Genomic DNA, 20,500 nt, shown 5'->3' with positions numbered 1-20,500 from the left:
GAATAAGTGTAGCTTTAAAACTCTTAAGATAAAAACAATTTGCACAATGATTTTTATCCTGGTTCGTTGTTAACTAAACTACTCCAGTCCACCCCCTTTGAGTGATTTACCTCACCTGAGGATTTAATCCACTAATCACACGAGATTACAATGGTTTTCCACTTAGATAACCTCTAAGTCTTCTAGAGTATTATGATCACAACCTGATCACTCTAGGAACACAATGCTTAGATACCCTCTAAGACTTTCTAGAGAATCCGATCACAACTTGATCTCCTCTAGTTCTTACAAATGAACGTAAACAAATTCTTATAAGAGTTACAATGCTTCTTAATAAACTATTATCACAACAGTGATTTTTCTCTTAAGTATAAGCTTAATCTCACTAAGATATTACAACAGTAACGAAGTGAGGTTGAAGATGAAGTTTGAGAGCTTTTAGAATTTGACAGCGTTTCTGTATGTTTGCGCAAAGTGTTGTATTCAGCTTCTCATCAGAACTTGTATTTATAGGCGTTTGAGAAGATGACCGTTGGGAGCATTTAATGCGTTGCGTGATACGTACAGCATTGCATTTAATGTTTCACTCTTTTGTCAACTACCTCGAGCCTTGCTTTTGCTGTGTCTACTGACGTTGCCTTTAATAGCTTCTAACGTTCCTTTTGTCAGTCAGCGTAGCCTGTCATCTTGTAGTTGCTTTTGATCTGATGTTTGTGTAAACAAGGTTTGATTATCATCAGAGTCAAACAGCTTGGTGCAGAGCATCTTCTTATCTTCTGACCTTGAAGTGTTTCTAGCGTGATACCATGAGAACTTCAGTGCTTCTGCTTGTGATCTCAACTTCTTCTGATGCTTCAATAGACCATATTCTGATTCTGCCTGACCATCTTCTGATGTCTTGCGAGAGCATGTTCTGATGTTGCATACTTGAACCTTCTGAGACAGTGCTTCTTGCGCTGATTTTGTGCATACTCTTTATATATTTCCTGAAATGGAAATTGCATAGAATTAGAGTACCACATTATCTCAAGCAAAATTCATATACATTGTTATCATCAAAACTAAGAATATTGATCAGAACAAATCTTGTTCTAACAAGTTTAACTAAAGATTCATCTCACTCAAATTCACTTATACATTCATCAATGATGTCGATTGCATAACATGCATCTCCTATCACTGGTGCCATGAGAAAATTTGAGTGGATGAATTCTATCTTCTCATCTCCTACTTCAAAGGTTAGTTTTCCTTTCTTAATGTCTATTATCGCTCCGGTTATTGACAAGAATGGTCTTCTAAGAGAATTGGAATTTAGTCATCTTCCTTAATATCCATTACTACGAAATCGGTCGGAATATTTAACTGACCTATTTTAACTGCTATATCTTCTAATATGCCCATAGGGTATTCGACGGATCTATCAGCTAATTGTAAAGACATTTTGGTCGGATGAAGTTCTCCTAAGTTTAACCTCTTACAAACTTCCAAAGGCATTAATCTCACGCTCGCTCCTAGGTCTAAGAAATCTTTATGGATCATATGATTTCCTAGGATGCAGGGAATGGAAAAACTTCCAGGGTCTTTGTCTTTCTTGGCAAGTTTATTCTCGGAGATGGAATGGCATTCTAAGGGTTTAGGATCGTCGAGTCTGCGTTTGTTGGACAAAATGTCTTTTAAGAATTTGGCGTATGATGGTATTTGGGTGATTGCTTCTATAAAAGGGATTTCTACATGAAGTTTTTCTATCACCTTGATAAATTTTTGGTATTGACTTTCCATCTTGGTTTTCTTAAGTCTATGCGGATATGGAATTGGGGGCTTATATGGCGATGATGGTGTGTAACTTTTATCTTTTGTTTCTACTCCTTGGTTTGGTTGTTCCACAGATTGCTCTGGCTTCTCCACTTGGTCCATGGGCACGAGATTTTCCTCAGGTTTTCTGGGTGCGCTCAACATTGGGTTTCTAGGTCCATCATAAGCATTTATGCTTCTTAAGGTAATGGTGTTTGCTTTCCCTTTAGGATTGGGTTGAGTTTGTCCAGGGAATTGTCCTCTAGGTGTAGTTTGTGCGGCTCGTGTGTGAGCTATTTGCGATATCTGTGTAACAAGCATCTTATTATGGGTAATGACTTGGTCAAACTTCGTTCCTAGTTTGTTATTAGGTTATTCACATTAATGTTTTGGTTGTGGAACTCTTTATTTTGTTGAGTTTGGCTAGACTGAATTTTTCTACCGTCTCCCTAAAACTGGGTTTCGGTGGTACAACTTGCATAGGTTGGTTTTGTCTTTGAGTTGGGAAACCTTGCGGTTTAGAGGGTCCAGGATTTTGGATTGAATTATTATTTTTATAGGAAAAATTAGGATGGTTCCTCCATCCAGGATTGTAAGTGTTTGAAAATGGGTTTCCTTGGGTATAATTAACTTGTTCTGAGCTAGACTCATTCAACAGGTTACAATCAAAGGTTTGATGTCCATGGATTCCACAGAGTTCGCATTCCGACTGGACTGCAGTTACTGTGGCAGGGTTTTTAGACATATTTTCTACTCTTAGGGTTAGAGCATCCATTTTGGCATTCATCATGTCCGTGCAACTTATCTCATGTACTCCTCCTTGGGCCTATTTCTTCTCCATTGTTGCTCTTTCTGCTCCCCACTGATAATGGTTTTGGGCCATGTCTTCAATTAAGGTGCAAGCTTCAGGGTAAGGTTTGTTCCTCAACGCACCACCAGCGGAGGCGTCGATAGACATTTTGGTGTTATAATGGAGTCCATTAAAGAAGGTGTGTATGATTAACCATTGCTCCAGGCCATGGTGTGGACAAGCTCTCAAAAGGTCTTTATATCTCTCCCAGGCTTCAAAAAGTGATTCACCTTGGTTTTGAGTAAATCTAGTGATCACGTTCTCGAGGACATCGGTCTTGCTAGGGGGAAAATATCTAGCAAGAAATAATCTCTTGAGGTCTTCCCAAGTTGTTATTGAGTTGGCGAGAAGGGAATCTAACCAGTCGTGTGCCTTACCTCTAAGGGAAAAAGGGAATAATCTCTACCGAATTGCTTCGGGTGAAGCACCATTTGGCTTCAAGGTGTCGGCTAACTGAATAAAGACTTTTAGGTGTTCATTCGGGTTCTCGGTAGCGAGACCAGAGAATTGGTTTTGTTGTACTAATTGTAATAGGCTTTAGATCGAAATTGTTAGTTGTTATAGTTGGGTTTACTATGCTAGAACTAGGCTCCTCGTCAGATGGTTGGGCAAATTCCTTGAGTGGTCTTTTGTTACGGTCCTCGGCCATAGTTTTCTTTAACTTGTGTATAAAAAGGTGTGCTCGAGCGTAACGTTCAGGTTCTACTAAAGGATCTATTAGGTTATCGCTGCTATGATTTCTACGCATCTACCGGCTAAATATAGCCTTAGTCTAAACGAGATAACAATAGGGTACGAAATTTGGCGAAATTTGGTCCTTGGCAACGGCGCAAAAAACTTGACAGGTATGTTTATAGACTAAAATTAAACTGCAAGTGCACAGCCTATCGAAGTAATATATAAGATTATCGAACCATAGAGACCAAGTCGTCAATCTATCAACTTTATTGTTAACGTGCTTATCTAAGGCAGATGAGAATATTTGATGTGAGTGCAGTGGAAGAATATAAATAGATATTAAAAGTGCAGATAAAAGCAACAAGTTCGAATGTAATTCACGTATATCAGATAACGTTCCAGTTACATATGACATAATTACTTATGGAGCAATATTTTCTACTTATAGAAAGGAACAATTTAACGGGAACTTGTCGCTTTCACGTACTAAGAACCGAGTTTAATCATTAAGTCTACTCGTTCATTTGTCACATATGAATAGTGTGCATTGCGTTAAAGTAATAAACCTATTTTTAAGAATTTAATTACATGTTTTAGTAGAAAAGTGGTTTTAACTTGGAAATTTTAACTTAAATAGATTCTTGGCTTTTGGCCAAGAATCAGATTTTAAACTCATAAACGCGTCCGAAAATAGTTTCAAAATCGTTTTCTAAAAATAAGTCAAAGATTCCTAATTAACCAAACAAACGCTTTCTCCCTTTTTGTTTGGTTAAGAACTAGTCGAGTTTAATCTTAAGTATGGACGACTTTCGATCTTACCGATAGATAATTAAACACAATAAACTTGAATTAAAGGTTAAAACATCCCTAATAGTATTTCTATTAATATAACATTTAGAACACGACCGTGTCACGATCCTTACATTCTAACCTTTATAAAATTAGCTAGACATGGAAATAAATGCGAGCCTATAAAATGTGTAGGCTATGGGAAGAGCGAGGAAAGTAAATAGTGTGACCCTATAAAATGTGTAGGCTATGATAAGAGTGAGGAAAGTAAATAGTGTGAGCCTATAAAATGTGTAGGCTATTATAAGATCAAGAAATAAATAAAGTAAAAGCAATTAAATAAAGTAAAAGCAATTAAATAAAACCCTGCTCCAACGGAAGTCTGTGGTTCGAAGAAATGAAAAACGAAACTATTTATAGAAGTCCTTGGAGTTGCGTAAAGACGACCATGCACTTTAACTCCTTTTGAGCGGGAATCATTTTGCAAAGATCGCGCCCGTGAAGGAAGGGTAAGCGGCCGCGGAGCAGGCCGACGTGGAAACTGGCCATGTCACTGTGTTCCCTTCAGCGGGCGCTGAGCTGGACGCCATGTGTGCAAAATGACTGAAAAATCTCCGTTTCTCTGGCTTTTTCGCTCGTTTCTTCAAGCAGAGATCCAAATGGATACAAAAATTAAAAACAAAGCAAACAAAAGCATAATACAAGAAAACAACAATAAAAACTATTAAAAACATGTGATATTCGAGTAAAAAACATAGTGCGATTCGGTGTTATCAATACGTAGCACTCGGAGGATACTTAGTTGTTTATGTTGCTCGTTCCTTATTGACTTGTTTATGATAATTAAAAATTGAAATTAATAAGTACAATGTTGTTTAAGTTGTTGTTATTAAACGAAGATCAATATGTTGTATATGGTGAATATCTTGAGTTTTGCTGCTTAATTAATAAAAGTTGTTATGTGATCCTCCAAAATTAAGTGTTATGTATTTGATCGTTGTCGTGTTATGTTGAAATGTGACATCTCATGTTTGATGGAAAAATTTTGAAACTCTGATTTTATTATAAATACCAGGTAGAAAATGGGGTGTTACATTAGTGGTATCAGAGCAGGTCGGTCCGTCCGGCCAAGTTGTCTAATGTTGTTTATCCCTTAGTGCGCGACAAGTGTGGGAACACACTCGGTACTTGTTTGTTTTGTTTACAGGAGTTGTTGAAGATAAGTGGGGAATTGTTAAGAGTTGTTTGGAATATGTTTAAGCACAAGAAAAATGAGTTTCGGAGTGAAATTTCCGTAAGCGAATAGCAAGAAAATTCAGAATTATTGTGGAACTTCAAAAAATCATAACTTGAGTTTCGGACGTCGGATTTGAGTCCCATTTGAAGCGTTGGAAAGCTAACGAGATGAAATTTATTTTAAAAATTGTTTCAGCAGTTGTAGCAGACTTATTTTTCACAGGATGATGTTGGGAGAAGGTGCAATTTGTTGTTAAGTTTGTCTTTGGAATTAGACTTGTTTTTTTTTGGAAAGCAGATGTTTCAAGTTGGAAAATTATTGGATGATGATGTTGTAGGTGACTTGAGTACAAGTTCTAATAGAGTGATATTATAGTTGGTAACGATGGTTTATACTCCATTATGGTTGTCGGTTGTCTATTTACAAATTCAGGAACTGATCACCCTTAATCTCTTGTTGATAGTAGACGAGATCGTGTTGGATGTTATAAATTTGTCTTGCTATCTTAATGGTGTATAAAGGAAATGATGTTATGTCGCAAAGGTGTTGAAGAATAGCATGTGTGAATTGGATATTAAATTATATTGAGTTGTTATTATGTCAGTCAATTTGTGGTTGAAGTGTTGGTAAGTGCGAAGTTTGAGGATCAGAAATTTGGGTACGAGGTTCGCGTTAAGCATGGTAGTATCGAACAGATTTTCGAGGACGAAAATATTCTAAGTGGGGGAGAGTTGTAACTCCCCGATAATTTAATTGATTATTTAATTAAATTATTGCAAAATTTAATTATTGAAGGTGTCGAAGTAAGGAATTTTTGGCTTATTACTAAGAAGTATTATTTAAATTGATGGATTGATGAAGTTGTAGAAAACAATATTATAAATAATATTATTTAATTATATGAGAGTAATTAATCGGACTTAGTTGGTTGTGTCAGAAAAAGTAAAAGTGGGAGTATGCAAATATAAGGCCCAATAAGAATATTATTATTATTATGATTATTTAGATTAAGTTGAATAGAAAGAAATATTAGGTTTTGGCTGTTATTAAACAAAGGAAAGGTTTTGAAGGAAGAAAAATAAGGATTGGGAGGAGAAAAAGAGATCGTGGAAAAGTTGTTGAGAAGAAAAAGGGCAAAGAGGCAAAGAACAAAGATTCGACCAGTGGAATAGAGCGATCTTCAATCCAATGTAGGGATGGGGTTCTTGCTCTATAACCGGGTATATGATGAATAGTATGTGGGATTGGATTGTTGAAATTATTGTTGTCTGTGTTTGTGTTGTTGTTGTGATGTGGTAAAATTGATATGGAAAATTGATCTTGATAATGTTAATTTAATTGGTAAATTTGGTGAGTAATAGGCTATTAAAATAGTAGTATAATTGAGAAATATTTTGGGGATATATGGAAGATAATTAAAGGTATTTGACCCTTTTGAAATGGTTTTATTATTACATGAGTCAGACCATTAACCAATTAAGTTCATAAGAATTGTCAGTAGGATAAATTAATAGTTGAATATATGTTTGATGAATTAATTATATTATGTTGAAAAGTTGTTATTATAATTTCTTGATGAGTGTTATTACAATATTTTGAAAAGTTGTTATTAATAATTGTTGATGAGTTGCAGCTATATTATGTTGAAAAGTTGTTATTATAATTTGTTGATGTGTATTATTATAATATGTTGAAAAGTTGTTATTATAAATTGTTGATGAGTTGCTGCTATATTATGTTGAAAAGTTGTTATTATAATTTGTTGATGAGTGTTATTATAATATGTTGAAAAGTTGTTATTATAATTTGTTGATGAGTTGCTGCTATATTATGTTAAAAAGTTGTTATTATAATTGTTGATGAGTTGCTGTTATAATATGTTGAAAAGTTATTATAATAATTTGTTGATAAATTGCCGTTATAATATGTTGAAAAGTTGTTATTATAATTTGTTGATGAGTAGGTCGTTAAATATATTTCTGTAAATGATTAGGTTGTTTGTTATTGATTAATATTGTTGTAATACGTGGTGGTTGATGTATGTTGTTGTTGAAATGTTGATATAAGTTGTAGGCCTTTGGCCAATGTTGAAATGTGATGAGTGTCTTTATTTATTGGCACAACGTTGAAGAATTTGTTGAGTTGTTACGACGTTGTTGATATTGATGTTGAAATTGTTGTGGATTTGAGTTGATGTGTATTTAAGTTTTGTAGATGATTTCCCTTGTTGATGCATTCATAGCATGTCATTATTATGTTGGCCTGAAATTATGGCACCCATGTTGGCCTGGATTGGCAAATTAGCGACGAAGGTTTATGCTTTGATGTCTCTATTAATTGGCAAGACTTTTACGTTGGGAGTTTTGCTCCAATGGTACCACGTGCATAAGCATTGCATAGAGTCAGATGGTTGAATTGTGTTATTTTAATCAGTTGTTGTTATATTTTGTTGATATTTTTGAGTTGAAAAGTGTTGTCCTAAAATGTTGTGAGGCGTGGTTTTATTCCTTGATGAATTGCCTTTCCTTGTGTTGTATTTGAATTGATGTGTATAAATTTTGGTGAGTTGTTATTATAACATGTTGATGATTATGTGGTTAAATGTGTTGCTCTGAAATGTTTGTGAGGCATGATTTTATATAATTTGATCTAATATATTATTTATCATCAACCTGTTTATGGTTTGAGAATCTCACCCCTTCTGTTGTAATATTGCCCTCTGTTGGTAACGCGCAGGTGAATCAAGAATAAAGTCTTAGTTGCTGTTTAGTCCAAGTCGGTTCAGTCACTCTGATACGTAGCACTCGGGGGATACTTAGTTGTTTATGTTGCTCGTTTCTTGTTGACTTGTTTATGATAATTAAAGATTGAAATTAATAAGTACAATGGTGTTTAAGTTGTTGTTATTAAACGAAGATCAATATATTGTATATGGTGAATATCTTGCGTTCCTCTACTTAATTAATAAAAGTTGTTATGTATCCTCCAAAATAAAGTGTTATGTATCTGATTGTTGTCGTGTTATGTTGAAATGTAACATCTCATGTTTAATGGAAAAATTTTGAAACTCCGATTTTATTATAAACGTCGGGTAGAAAATGGGGTGTTACAAGCAGGCTTTTCAAAGATGTACTTAATCGAATCCATTTTGTAATTCAACAAGGTGGTGTGAACCAACATATACTGCCTTAGTCGGCGAGCAGCCCACACCAAAGTGCAACAAGTTTTCTCAAGTAGGGAGTATCTTGTTTTGCACTCGGTAAACTTTTAGCTAAGGTAGTATATTGCATGCTCTTTTCGACCAGACTCATCATGTTGGCCCAGCACACATCCCATTGAATTCTCAAGCACCGTGAGGTACATAATTAACGGTCTTCCCGGCACCGGAGGCATAAGAATAGGAGGCTCCTGCAAATACCTTTTCACTTTTTCAAATGCTTTTTGACAGTTATCGTTCCACACGACATCCTGATCTTTTCGCAACAACTTGAATATTTGTTCGCACATGGTTGTAAGTTGAGAGATGAATCTAGCAATGTAGTTCAACCTCCCTAGAAAACCACGAACCTCTTTTCTGTCTTTGGCTCAGGAATTTCTGGAATAGCTTTTACCTTTGCAGGATCAACCTCAATTCCTCTTTCGCTTACAATAAAGCCCAAAAACTTGCCGGATCTCACACCGAAAGTGCATTTGTTTGGATTCAACCTCAGTCTGAATTTCCTCAAACGGTCAAACAATTTCTGCAGGTGAACTAGGTGCTCTTCCTCTGTTTGAGACTTTGCAATCATGTCTTCAACGTATACCTCAACCTCTTTATGTATCATGTCATGAAATAAAGTAACCATCGCACGTTGATACGTCGCACCAGCATTTCTCAACCCAAATGACGTCACCTTATAGCAGAAAGTTCCCCATGGTGTAACAAATATGGTCTTCTCCATATCATCAAGATCCATCTTGATCTGGTTGTATTCGGAGAAACCATCCATGAATGAAAACACCTTCGAATAGGTTGTGTTGTCTACCAAGACGTAAATATGGGGAAACGGAAAATCATCCTTAGGACTTTCCCTGTTCAAGTCCCTACAGTCCACACACATTGGTACTTTGCCTTCCTTTATAGGCACGGGAACAATATTAGCAATCCAAGACGGGTAACTAATGGCCTTCAGGAAACCGACATCTAACTGCTTCTGAACTTCCTCCTAATATTCTTGGACATCTGTGGATGAATTCTGCGGAGTTTCTACTTTATCGGAATATATACCTCTTTGAGAGGCAACTTGTGCACCACAATAGTTGTATCCAGCCCCGTCATATCCTCATACGACCAAGCGAATATATCGACATAATCCTTGACCATCTCTGTCAACTTCTGCTTCACACTACTTTCTAAGGTAGGCCCGATTATGACTTCCTTCTTTACTGCCTCGGTGCCCAAGTTGATTAATTCCAGAGATTCTTGATGCGGCTGGATAACTTTCTCTTCTTGTTTCAGAAATCCGGATAATTCCTCTGGGATTTCATAATCTTCCTCACATTCCTCTTCGCTTTGGTAAATGGGATTTTCAAAATCATAATGAGGTATAGCAGAATCATTATTGATATAATCTGGGGTAAAAATATATCTGCACGATAGATGATTTATGTTTTTATTTTAGCATGAATGGAAAGAAAGAGAAAAACTATATTGCCATTTATTACTATTTATTATTTATTATTATTATTTTTTAAAAATCATGAGAGATAAAGAAAGATAGGGAACAAAACTTTTGAAAGCAAAAATGTCCTTTTATTAATGATAAACTTGCAAATGAAACTAAGAGGTCCTACAATGATTCACTAACGTCTTGGACAAAGCGTAGTAATTATTCATGATTAAAACAATAAAGAAAATTAATCCTGAAGGCGAGTGACCGTGATGACATCTTCGGAATACCAGTTGCTAGGCTCTCGGCCTAGAGCACTTGGCTGAATCCAATTGTCCATGTCACAATCACTATCTGTGTCACCTTCGACGGCTAGCACATTATCTTCAGTAGCAAAATCAACACTCTTAAATCGAATCTGATGGAAAGAACTTGCATTTGTAGGACCGGCACCACTCAGACCACGACCTCTCGAGCTTAATCTTCCTCTGGACGGCTAAAACCCAACACCAAACTTATCCATCTTGAATGGAACCTCAAGGACTCTGCCGCAGCCTTTTATATGACCTGAGTCAACCACAGCCCGAGCTTCTTTTAGAGAGGACATAGCAACCTCCGGCTTCCCATCCTCCTGCTAAGGGACTTTGACAACTTGAATGGCATCAAAACCCTGACATGGGCTCTCCTGATACTCTCCTTCAACTTCAACATAGCGGAAAGAACTGGTATGGCTAACCACATAATCTTCCTCGCCGCACACGGTAAGCACTTTGCAATTTGTCACATATTTCAACTTCTTGTGAAGCGTAGAGGTGACTGCCCCAGCGGAATGAATGCAGGGTCTTCCTAACAAGAAGCAATAAGCAGGCTGGATATCCATGACATAGAAATTTACATTAAACTCTTGAGGTCTGATTTTAACAAGCAAATCCACTTCACCAAAAACTGATCTCTTCGAGCCGTCAAAAGCACGTACTAACAGATTGCTGGGCCTCAACACAACCCCGTCATTGTTAATCTTCATTAACACTGCCTTGGGCAAGACATTCAATGACGATACGGTATCCACCTATACATGTGATAAAGTAGTCCCGGCACATTCGATAGAAATATGTAACGCCTTGTTGTGATTCCTGCACCCAGGTGGCAAATTGAAATCAGTGAACATGAGGTCGTTACGTGCAGAAATGTTGTTGACCAAACCTTCAAGATGATTGACAGAAATTTCTGGTGGCACGAAAGCAGCATTCAACAACTTCATTAGGGCATCTCTATGCCCGTTAGAACACAACAACTGCAAAATAGAGATCTTCGATTGCGTTTGGCTCAATTGATCCACTATCTTGTAATCACTCTTTTTAATGAGCCTCATTAGCTCCTCAACCTCTTTGGGTGGCATCGAATCAGAATTCACATTGGGTGTAGGCTCCCCGTTTTCCACCGCAACTTGTTTACCTTTGGTCTTAGCCAACACATCAGCATTAACATCAGGTGGAGAGAAGACCCTACCACTTCTCGTCATCTTACTGGTTCCCACTATATCATTAACTTCAGGATTGAGAACATCAGGAGACTCAACCTCATGCTTACTGCCCTGGTAGAACACTTCAGCCCCATACCTCCACGGTATTGGTTTGTCACTCTAATAAGGAACCGGACTAGGTAAAGTAATAGTCACCGGGGACTTCTTTACTAGTACTTGAATCGTAGCAGGCTTGTAGGGAATAATGATCACATCAACTTCCTCTTTTATCACCTCTCTTTCTGGATGATCAAACTGAAGTCAACCGTCATCAATCATTTTCTGGATGTCGTTCCTAAAATCAAAACAACCCTTAGGTCGAGCCACACACACTTTCCATAACTGAAATCGCAACCTAGATACACACCTTTTGTAAGCAACCGTTCCTTAACAAAAGACAACAGAATTCTCAGCAATTCAACATCATTAATCTGATCCAACTCTTCATTCTGAAAGATAGCTTGCACAGAGGCATTCCCATGTGGCGGCATGGGATTCTGGTAAATAATAGGCCCCTCAGGTGCAAAATTAATGGCTCCAACATCAATCAAGTCATGCACTTTGTACTTGAAAGCATAGCACCTTTCAATATCATGTCCCACGACACCAGAATGATAATCAAAATTCGCATTAGCATCATAACTAGCAGGCAACTTAGAAGGGGGAGGTCCCATGCCATGGCGTTCAACCAAACGAAGCTCTAACAAGTGAGGCAACAATTGGGCATATGGAATCAGCACTATATCAATCTGCCTCTTGAGCCTCGGCTGGTAGCTATTCTGATGAGGAGCATAGCCCTACTGACTTTGTTGTTGCTGAGACTGCAAAACAACGGTAGGAATAGTAACCGTGGCCACCTGTTGACACGATCCCTGACTGCCCTTATAAGCATACGGAGCACTAGATTCACCTTTCTCTTTCTTGGCATAACCATTGAACGGCTTCTTACCCCCAGAATTACCGATAGGATTCCCAACTTGAATCCTTCCTGACTTGATACCACTTTCAACATGCTCTCCATCCAAGACAAGTTCTGCAAAACTCGGAGTAGTACTTCCAGCCATGTAATACGGGTCCTGAAGAGTATTGGTAAACATATCAATCAATTTACGCTCCGCCATAAGAGGTTGCACTCTGGCAGCAAGCTCACGCCACCTTTAGGCATATTCATTAAAGCCTTCATTATATCCCTCTGTCAGATTCTACAACTGAGTGCGATTCGGGGCCATGTCTGTGTTGTACTAGTAATGTTTCACGAAGGCCTCAGCTAGGTCTCTCCATTACTTGATGTACACACCCTCCGACTGCATATACCACTCAAGCGATGCCCCGGACAGACTGTCAGAAACAATGCATTAACAGCTTTTCATCATCAGAATACACGGACATCTTCCGGTAATAAGCCCTAGAGTATACTAACGAATGTCTTTGGCTCTCAATCCCATCAATCTCTTCGCCCAACTCAAAGGATCTCGAGTATATACGAATGCTCCCTTGCAAGGAAAATGATTCTTGAACCACATGTATAGATATGGAATGCTACAGTTCACAACACCTCCTCTTCCCTTATGGTTCCTAGAGTGCACTGAGTGGTACACATCACCCAAGAGAGTAGGAACAGGATTCCCTACCATGAAGATGCGAATGGAATTCATGTCAACGAAGTTAGGTATGTTAGGAAACAAGACAATCCCATAGATACATAAAACCAAGAGAACATTGAACTCTTTCCAAACCCCCTTATCAGCAGCAACATGAGCCTTCTTCAACAGAGAATCCAGAGAGAAACCAGAACGGCTAACTTTAGATTCAAAGTTAGCTTTTATCCATGACTTGCTCAAATAAAGAGCAGGTGCCAACTGATCAGATAAAGAAACACCCAGAGTACTGTAGAAAGGAGTTTGATGTTTGACCGGAACTCCCATCAGATACGAATACTCCTCCAAACTAGGCATCAACTGAAAGTCAATAAAAGTGAAATAGTGCAACGGAGATTCATAGAACTACAAGAGAGTATGAACCCCTCTCTCCTGATATGTTGTTAGAGGCGAGTCCAAAATATCCATTATCTTTCCATAACTCCTCTTAATGGCACTTTCATTCTCTGACGGAGATCTCTGGGCCAAGGTTAATAATGCACCTACAGAAGGCTTCATGAACCTGTATCTGATGTTGCGACTCTTGAGCGAGCTCATCTTGGAAAGACGTTGCTCAAAACTAGAATCAAAGATATGGACACTTGGAAATAAAAAACATGAATGGTAAAATGATGCAAAAATGCTATGCACATAATACATAATCAAGGTTCCACATAATCTGGACAATGTTGTGCTGATTTTGACACCGAACTCATTCCAAGACCAAACTGAACATTCTTGAAAATCTATCATTATAACGGCACAAGTTCAAAGGTTCGGTACTGATTAGAACGAGCATTCCGAGTAGGTAGGAGCCAAGGTTTCCTGTCCCATCCAAAAGCTCACCGGTAGGAATCCTAAACACGCGCAGGATGTCCCTAGTGGTCGCCAGGAATTTCGAACAAACAATGAGAACGCCTGCCTAGGGCAATAAGCATGTCAGACAGCGATCGCCTTACTGAGTTCTCTCCTGGTTGTGGTATTTTATGCCAAATCTACGTGTCAGGCACCACGAGAGCCAACATAACTATCCACACTAATCTAAGTGTATACTGGGTCTGGGTAGTGGACCTTTTACCTCACAGTAACAACCCGCCCGCCAAACAGAAAACCAGCCAGCACAGCACAGTAGATATCCATAATATGGAAAGCGGTAAACACATAGATGCAAATGCATGCCATAAATATACATACAATGATGATAATAGTAAACACACAAACACCCACAGAAAAGAAAGCAAACAAGAACTAGGAACGACACTCATGTTTTCCCTAGTGAAGCCGCCTGCTGAAGCAACTGCAAAATTCATCAAATAAACCATGAAGCCGCCATTGAACATTTATTTATCCTATGCAAAGGAATGGAAAATGTCGAAGAAAACCAAATAAACAAGCAATGGTCACAGAGAAAGGGTAAGGGTGTCAGTTACACAAGGGGAAGGTGTAACACCCCATTTTCTACCCGACATTTATATTAAAAATCAGAGTGCTAAAATTTTCAAACATATAACAGGATGTCACATTTCAACATAAAACAACAAAGTAACCTGTATTTCTTTTAATATTGTGGTGTCGCTTTTTTTACCTCCCTGTTTCACTTGGGAGGACGGCACGCTAGACCCTTCACGCAAAATTTGGAAGGAGAATGCGCCCGGGGCGGCATGAATTTTGTTTCAGTTCTTCCTACGATATCACACGAACTTTTTAATTGTCCTAACGAGTAGGAGAGGGGAAAAAGATCTCAAATTAACCCTAGGAGTTTGCTAAGTGTGGGGATTTCACCTAGACTAGAAATTCTGGAGTTCGGGGGGTCGGTTATACATAGGGAAGAGTTTAAGCACCCTACATATCCGTAGTACTCTACGGGAACCTTCTCTGTGTCATTGTGATTGTGTTTAATGCTAATGATTGGGAAAGTTTCTCCTTTGTGTTAGGAGAGAGAGTTGAATTGATTTAAAAAGACAGACAGACAGACAAACAAACTGACTATTTTTGGTATTTTATTAGCTCGCTGAGATTCCTTGTGAACCTCATGCCTACATATCCCTAATGGAAGTCAGAGCTTAATGTAGTTCGGGGAACTAATTAGGGAAATTAATTATTTTTGGTGCCTTGCTTGAAGCTCAAGGTTGAAGCTTTGAATTAAATCTCTGTTTACAGTAAAGAGACATGAAGTCATCTTTATAGAGAAGGTATTTCTACTATTCTACCAGAAACATTAAAAGAGTGACAGAATAACTGAATTCATTTCATTCAAGAGGGGGACCTTACTTGTGTATGTGCAAGTATACCGGTCAATTGTGTCTTGAATGAAAGAAAGATGCTCATCCAAATTAGGGAAAGTTAATCACATGTCTGGGTTTTACTGCCAGCTCATGCCTTTCAAAATCCTAAATGGGAGACTTGATTGAAATTAAAATGAAATGTGATGTTTGTTTGTATGAATGTGGTAGAGTAGTAAAAATATCTCTCTATAGAGATAAGCTATGTCTATCTACTGTATAAAAGATTTGACTTTAGCTGGCTTGCATGAGGCCCAAGCTTGAGGCTTTTTGATTGTTTTTATTGACTCTGGGAGATAACTCTACTGGGGGTTAATTTACAAGGAATTTGTGTTCTGTACAAAGCCCAGAATTGAGGCTGACTCTAGTTGGAAAGTGTTTATTTAATGGATTTTATTTGGTGTTCTGTACAAAGCCCAGAATTGTGGCTGACTCTTTTTAGAGAGACTCTATTTGTGTGTGCCTTGTACAAAGCCAAAGGTTGTGGCTAACTTCTGAGGATAACTGAGTTTTTTAAGACTATGAATGACTCTATTTTATGTGCCTTGTACAAAGCCCAAGGTTATGGCTAACTGCTGACTATGGAAGTTATTAATTTGTGCCTTGTATGAAGCCCAAGGTTGTGGCTACTCTAGCTAGGGAAAGATTATTTTCTGCCTTGTACAAAGCCCAAGGTTGTGGCGGACTCTTAAAGAAACTGAGTATGGAAGACTTTATGGGAAAAATATCCTTGAGATTAGGAATCTTTGACACAGGGAAATATGGTTTATCTGCCTTGTACAAAGCCCAAGGTTGTGGCTACTAAAAAAATGAAAGACTCATTGGGGGAGTTTTATTTTGCTAGAGGTTTTAACAAACTAATTTATTTTTATGTTTTTTGGAAGCTAACCCTTTTCAGGGATTTTGACTCAGCTGGAGAAATAGTCTATTAAAAAGACTGAACTTTTGGAGGCTAACCCTTTCCAGGGGTTTTGATTCTTTTGGGGAATTTATCTTTTAAAATAGTGAATCTTTGGATTTGAAGGAGTGATTTTGGAGGCTGACCCTTTCCAGGGGATTTTGTTAAAATGAAGGAATGTGTGGAGGCTAACCCTTTCCAGGGGTTTTTGTTAAAAATGGCAGAAAGATTATCTAGTGGAGACTTCTTGTTTTAAAGCCCAAGATTAAGGCTGACACTGACTGAGAATAAGCAAACGAAGATCCTAGACTCTGCTAAGGAAGATTGATGAAGATAAGGGTGACAGAGACTGTCCATGTCTCTCATTCCAAAAAGTGTACTCAATATGAGATTGAGACAAACTTAGCTTGTTTAAAGTCTGGTTTAAAGAATGGAAGAAACTCACCAGGATAGGCTAAAAGGTAACTAAAGACCTGTTCCTATGTTTATAAGAAACATGATGGGTCCTTGTATACAAGCTCAAGAGGAAGCTGGAAATGCTTTTAAGAAGCCTGTGGGTCCTTGTACAAAGCCCAAGAGGAGGCTAATCGAGGGTCATCGAGGGTCCTTGTTATAGCACAAGAGAAAGCTATGTGGTTTTGAACTTATTTTGGCTCTAAGCAAATGGGTAAGAGGTTTCACCGGTAATAATTCCTCTTTGGGTGGATGTGTCCTATTTTGGGTTCTAAGGCTTTTACCAAGATGTTTCACCGGGAATAATTCATCTTGGGGGTTTGAACTACAGATCTCTAGTTAGGAAAGAGCCTTCACCGGGAAGACATTCTCAATCCTAGGCCATATTCCTATAATATATATATATATATATATATATATATATATATATATATATATATATATATATATATATATATAGTTTAACTGTCCTAGGGTTTACACTCAAACGTGGTTCTAAACAATATATAAACAGTTCTATATTTGACAGTAATTTAAATAAAGACTGTAAATTGAAAGCTTGTAAAGCCTAACATGGATGGAGTGGAGGCCTTTGAAGAAGTATGTACAAAGCCTCAGCAGCAATTTTTGTTGTTTTATTGATAACAGTTGAATATTTATTATAAACAGTTAATGGTTTTGAAAACAGAAGAAGTGAAGATGGACAAAGGTCACATAGGTATCTGAAGAGTTTCACCGGGAATAATGCCCTTCAAATACCAGAAGAAAGTTTTGAAAACAGAAAGGAGATTTTGTAAATACAGTTTTTGAAAACAAACTATGAAAAGAAAAAGGTGCTGGGTCTTACACTCTATTAGAGGCCCAACGAAAAATGATTTACTATTTATGAGAAACATTTGAAAAGATACGAGGTTCTGTTGTTTGAAAACCTCGATCGTCTGTATACCTTGGAATTTGAAAATAGTTTGAATTTTGACAAAAGTCGACTTAATTAAAGTAAAGACAAAATCTATACCTAATTAAGACCTAAATGGTTAGGATTTTTTCACAAAATATTCATGAGGTATTAGGTTTTTTGAAAGTTTAGTGAAAACATATATTAAAACATATTTTAAACCACTTAAAACAACACCATTTTCAACCTAATAAAAATATACAAAATAAATAATATTTTTGTGATTTTTTGGGTTATTCATAAAATATATATATTAATCAACAAGTGTAAAAAAAATGAAGTCAAAATGAATTAATTTGATAGGTTAAATAATTGGTTAAAGTTGTGAAGAAATTAAGTGGAAAAAGTGATAAAAAATAAGGTTTTGTCACCTAGAGGGCTTGAACTCACGCCCTCCAAGTCACTAACCAAAACTCCCACCATCTGGGCTACGCGCGCAGTTTGTTATTCACATGCATCCAACATAATATATTTTAGAACAAGCAAAAAGTTTCAAATTTGCGCGCGCCATGTTCATCTTCTTCCTCGAGCTCAAAGATTTTCAAATTTCTAACTCTCTGGTTTCTCAACTAAATGGCATGATGTAAACATCAATCTTGCTCTAAATTTCCTCACGAATCCAGATATGTAACTAACATTTATTTATATTAACTATATCTACCTAATTTCTTAGAAAACACGAAGAATATATGAACCCTAAATTTAAAATTAAATGACAAACAAGATGAATAAATGAATGATGATAGAGGGTTTTCAATCCTCTGATGATGCTGAACAAGATAGCATCGAGCTTTATCACAAAGAGTACTTAAATGAAAGAGGTGGAGTTCAAAAACTTACCTCTGAAAATGGAGGTCGTGAGGATGATGAGGAACACCTGGGCTTGTGTGAGTGATCCTAAAAGCTTCCTTGGGACTCAGTGATGCTAACTGAATGCTTATTGTGACTTCAATCCTTCTGAATTGCTCTACCCGACACCTTCGATTTGAGCTTCAAGTGGACATGGAGGAGGATGAATCTTCAGTTACAGATGAGCTGCATCCATCTGAACAGCTTCATTATGCCCTAAGGAACGTGTCTGGATGCTTGGCTTTGCTTGAAACCTTCTGAATTGCTCTATGGACCTCCAACTGCAACTGCTCCAAAGTGAAAGCAACAATGGTGTTCCTCCACCTACAGAAGTGATCCAGGTGCTTGGATCACCTCAAATGAGCCCTCTTGAGATGTTAGAATGCTTACTTTCCAAAGAGAAGCTCTGCTTTGAAGAAAACGATTCTTCTTGCCAAAGAACTTTGAAAAACCATAAGCATGAAAAGAGAAAGAGAAAGCAAGGAATAAGGTTGCTTTGGTGTGAATTGTATGAAGGATAGCACTTGTATTTATAGGCAAATGGTTCAGTATAGTTGCAGAGGAGTGTGGTTACTTAGTGAGGTTGATTTGGTTTCTTGGCTATGAAGGAATTCAAAAATATCCAAAATGCAATGATGGAAATTTTGATTCCATTTGATCAATCCCCTAGCCCTCGATTTTGCTTGATCTTAGGGGACAAATCTGAGACAGAAATGAGCTCTAATTGGTTGGCAAGAGATTCCTTTGGTGATTCATCATCTTGCCATAAATTCTCAAATGTAATCATTACATAATCACATGCCTTTGTTTTTGGGAATATTCTCTAATCCTTATGCAATGATGAAAATGGATGTATGGTGTGCTTGCAGATGTATTAGAGGTCGGGTAGCATCATTTAGAGAAGTCATTTGCACAAAATTGCAAAGTTCCAAATTGCACATGACCTATAATTTTCACTTCAAGTGCCTAACTTTGATCAATCATATCTCTTAGCTCAAAATGAATTTGGAGAAGGTTGAGCACAATTTGGAAAGCCCTTAATATGTACTTTAATTCATTAGTTTGGTGTTTCCCCAAATTCTTTAGGGAAATTAGTGAAAAAGTCCCATAAAGTTTGAAGAAAACTAGGGTTTTCTTGCATGTATTGTGAAGGCAGCCACTTTGAAGCTCCATAACTCTTCAATGGTTGATTTTTAGCCAAAAAATTATATGTGTCAAAGTTGTTTATTGGATCAAAATCTACAACTTTCATGTTGGAAGTTTTTTTCAGTTTGTAGGTGAAATTTTGAGAAAATCCCTTCCAAAGTTTGGCAAAAATCACTTGAAAACACTTGAAAACACTTGAAATCACTTGAAAATCCCTTCCAAAGTTTGGCAAAAATTTTCTAAGTATGAAAAGTCAAACTTTTGACTTTTGATTCTTGATTGATTTTCTTGATTTTTCTTGATCAAATGACTTCAAATATTATATATTGATGATTTAAAACTTCAAAAGTCATGGTTGACCAAAATTTCCAAAAAGTCAAAGGTGATCCTGTGCAGTTGGCTTTTTCCAAATGAAGTGAATTCTTGGACTTTTGTGATGAATCAAACTTCCCTCCTCAAATGAGTGATGTGAATGGATTATATTGAGGTAATAGAAGCTCTTGAGTCATTCTTTGAGTTTTGGATCCATGTCCTAATTAAAAGTCAACTATCTTGGAGAATTAGGTCAAAAACCCTAATTGTCGACCAGATGAAATTGATGACTGTAGGCCTTGAATTGAAGTGTAATGCCATATGGATATTGTCATATGAACTAATTGAGGATGATTGAAGCCTTTGAGTGATGCCCTTGAGCTTTCTAGGTTTTCCCAAATGTGACCCCTGATGTTAGTCCTTGATGGGGCTCAAAACCCTAGATTGGTGAG

General features: G+C 37.3%; 1 protein-coding gene and 1 non-coding gene across 2 annotated transcripts; one reads left to right on the top strand and one right to left on the bottom strand.

The window, feature by feature from the left end:
• Positions 1 to 1,311: 1,311 nt before the first annotated feature.
• LOC131597281 (uncharacterized) lies at positions 1,312 to 2,112 on the bottom strand. The gene has a single exon (XM_058869987.1). It carries the CDS (start codon positions 2,110 to 2,112, stop codon positions 1,312 to 1,314), a length of 801 nt encoding a protein of 266 aa, XP_058725970.1.
• A 692-nt stretch (positions 2,113 to 2,804) lies between these two features.
• LOC131600827 (small nucleolar RNA R71) lies at positions 2,805 to 2,911 on the top strand. The gene has a single exon (XR_009283433.1). It is a non-coding gene; the product is annotated as a small nucleolar RNA R71 (small nucleolar RNA).
• The last annotated feature ends 17,589 nt before the right edge of the window (positions 2,912 to 20,500 follow it).

This window comes from Vicia villosa, linkage group LG4 (genome assembly GCF_029867415.1).
Source record: "Vicia villosa cultivar HV-30 ecotype Madison, WI linkage group LG4, Vvil1.0, whole genome shotgun sequence".
In the NCBI taxonomy this organism is placed as follows: domain Eukaryota; kingdom Viridiplantae; phylum Streptophyta; class Magnoliopsida; order Fabales; family Fabaceae; genus Vicia; species Vicia villosa.
Note: the sequence above shows the minus strand (reverse complement) of the source record. Positions and strands in the feature narration are given on the sequence as shown.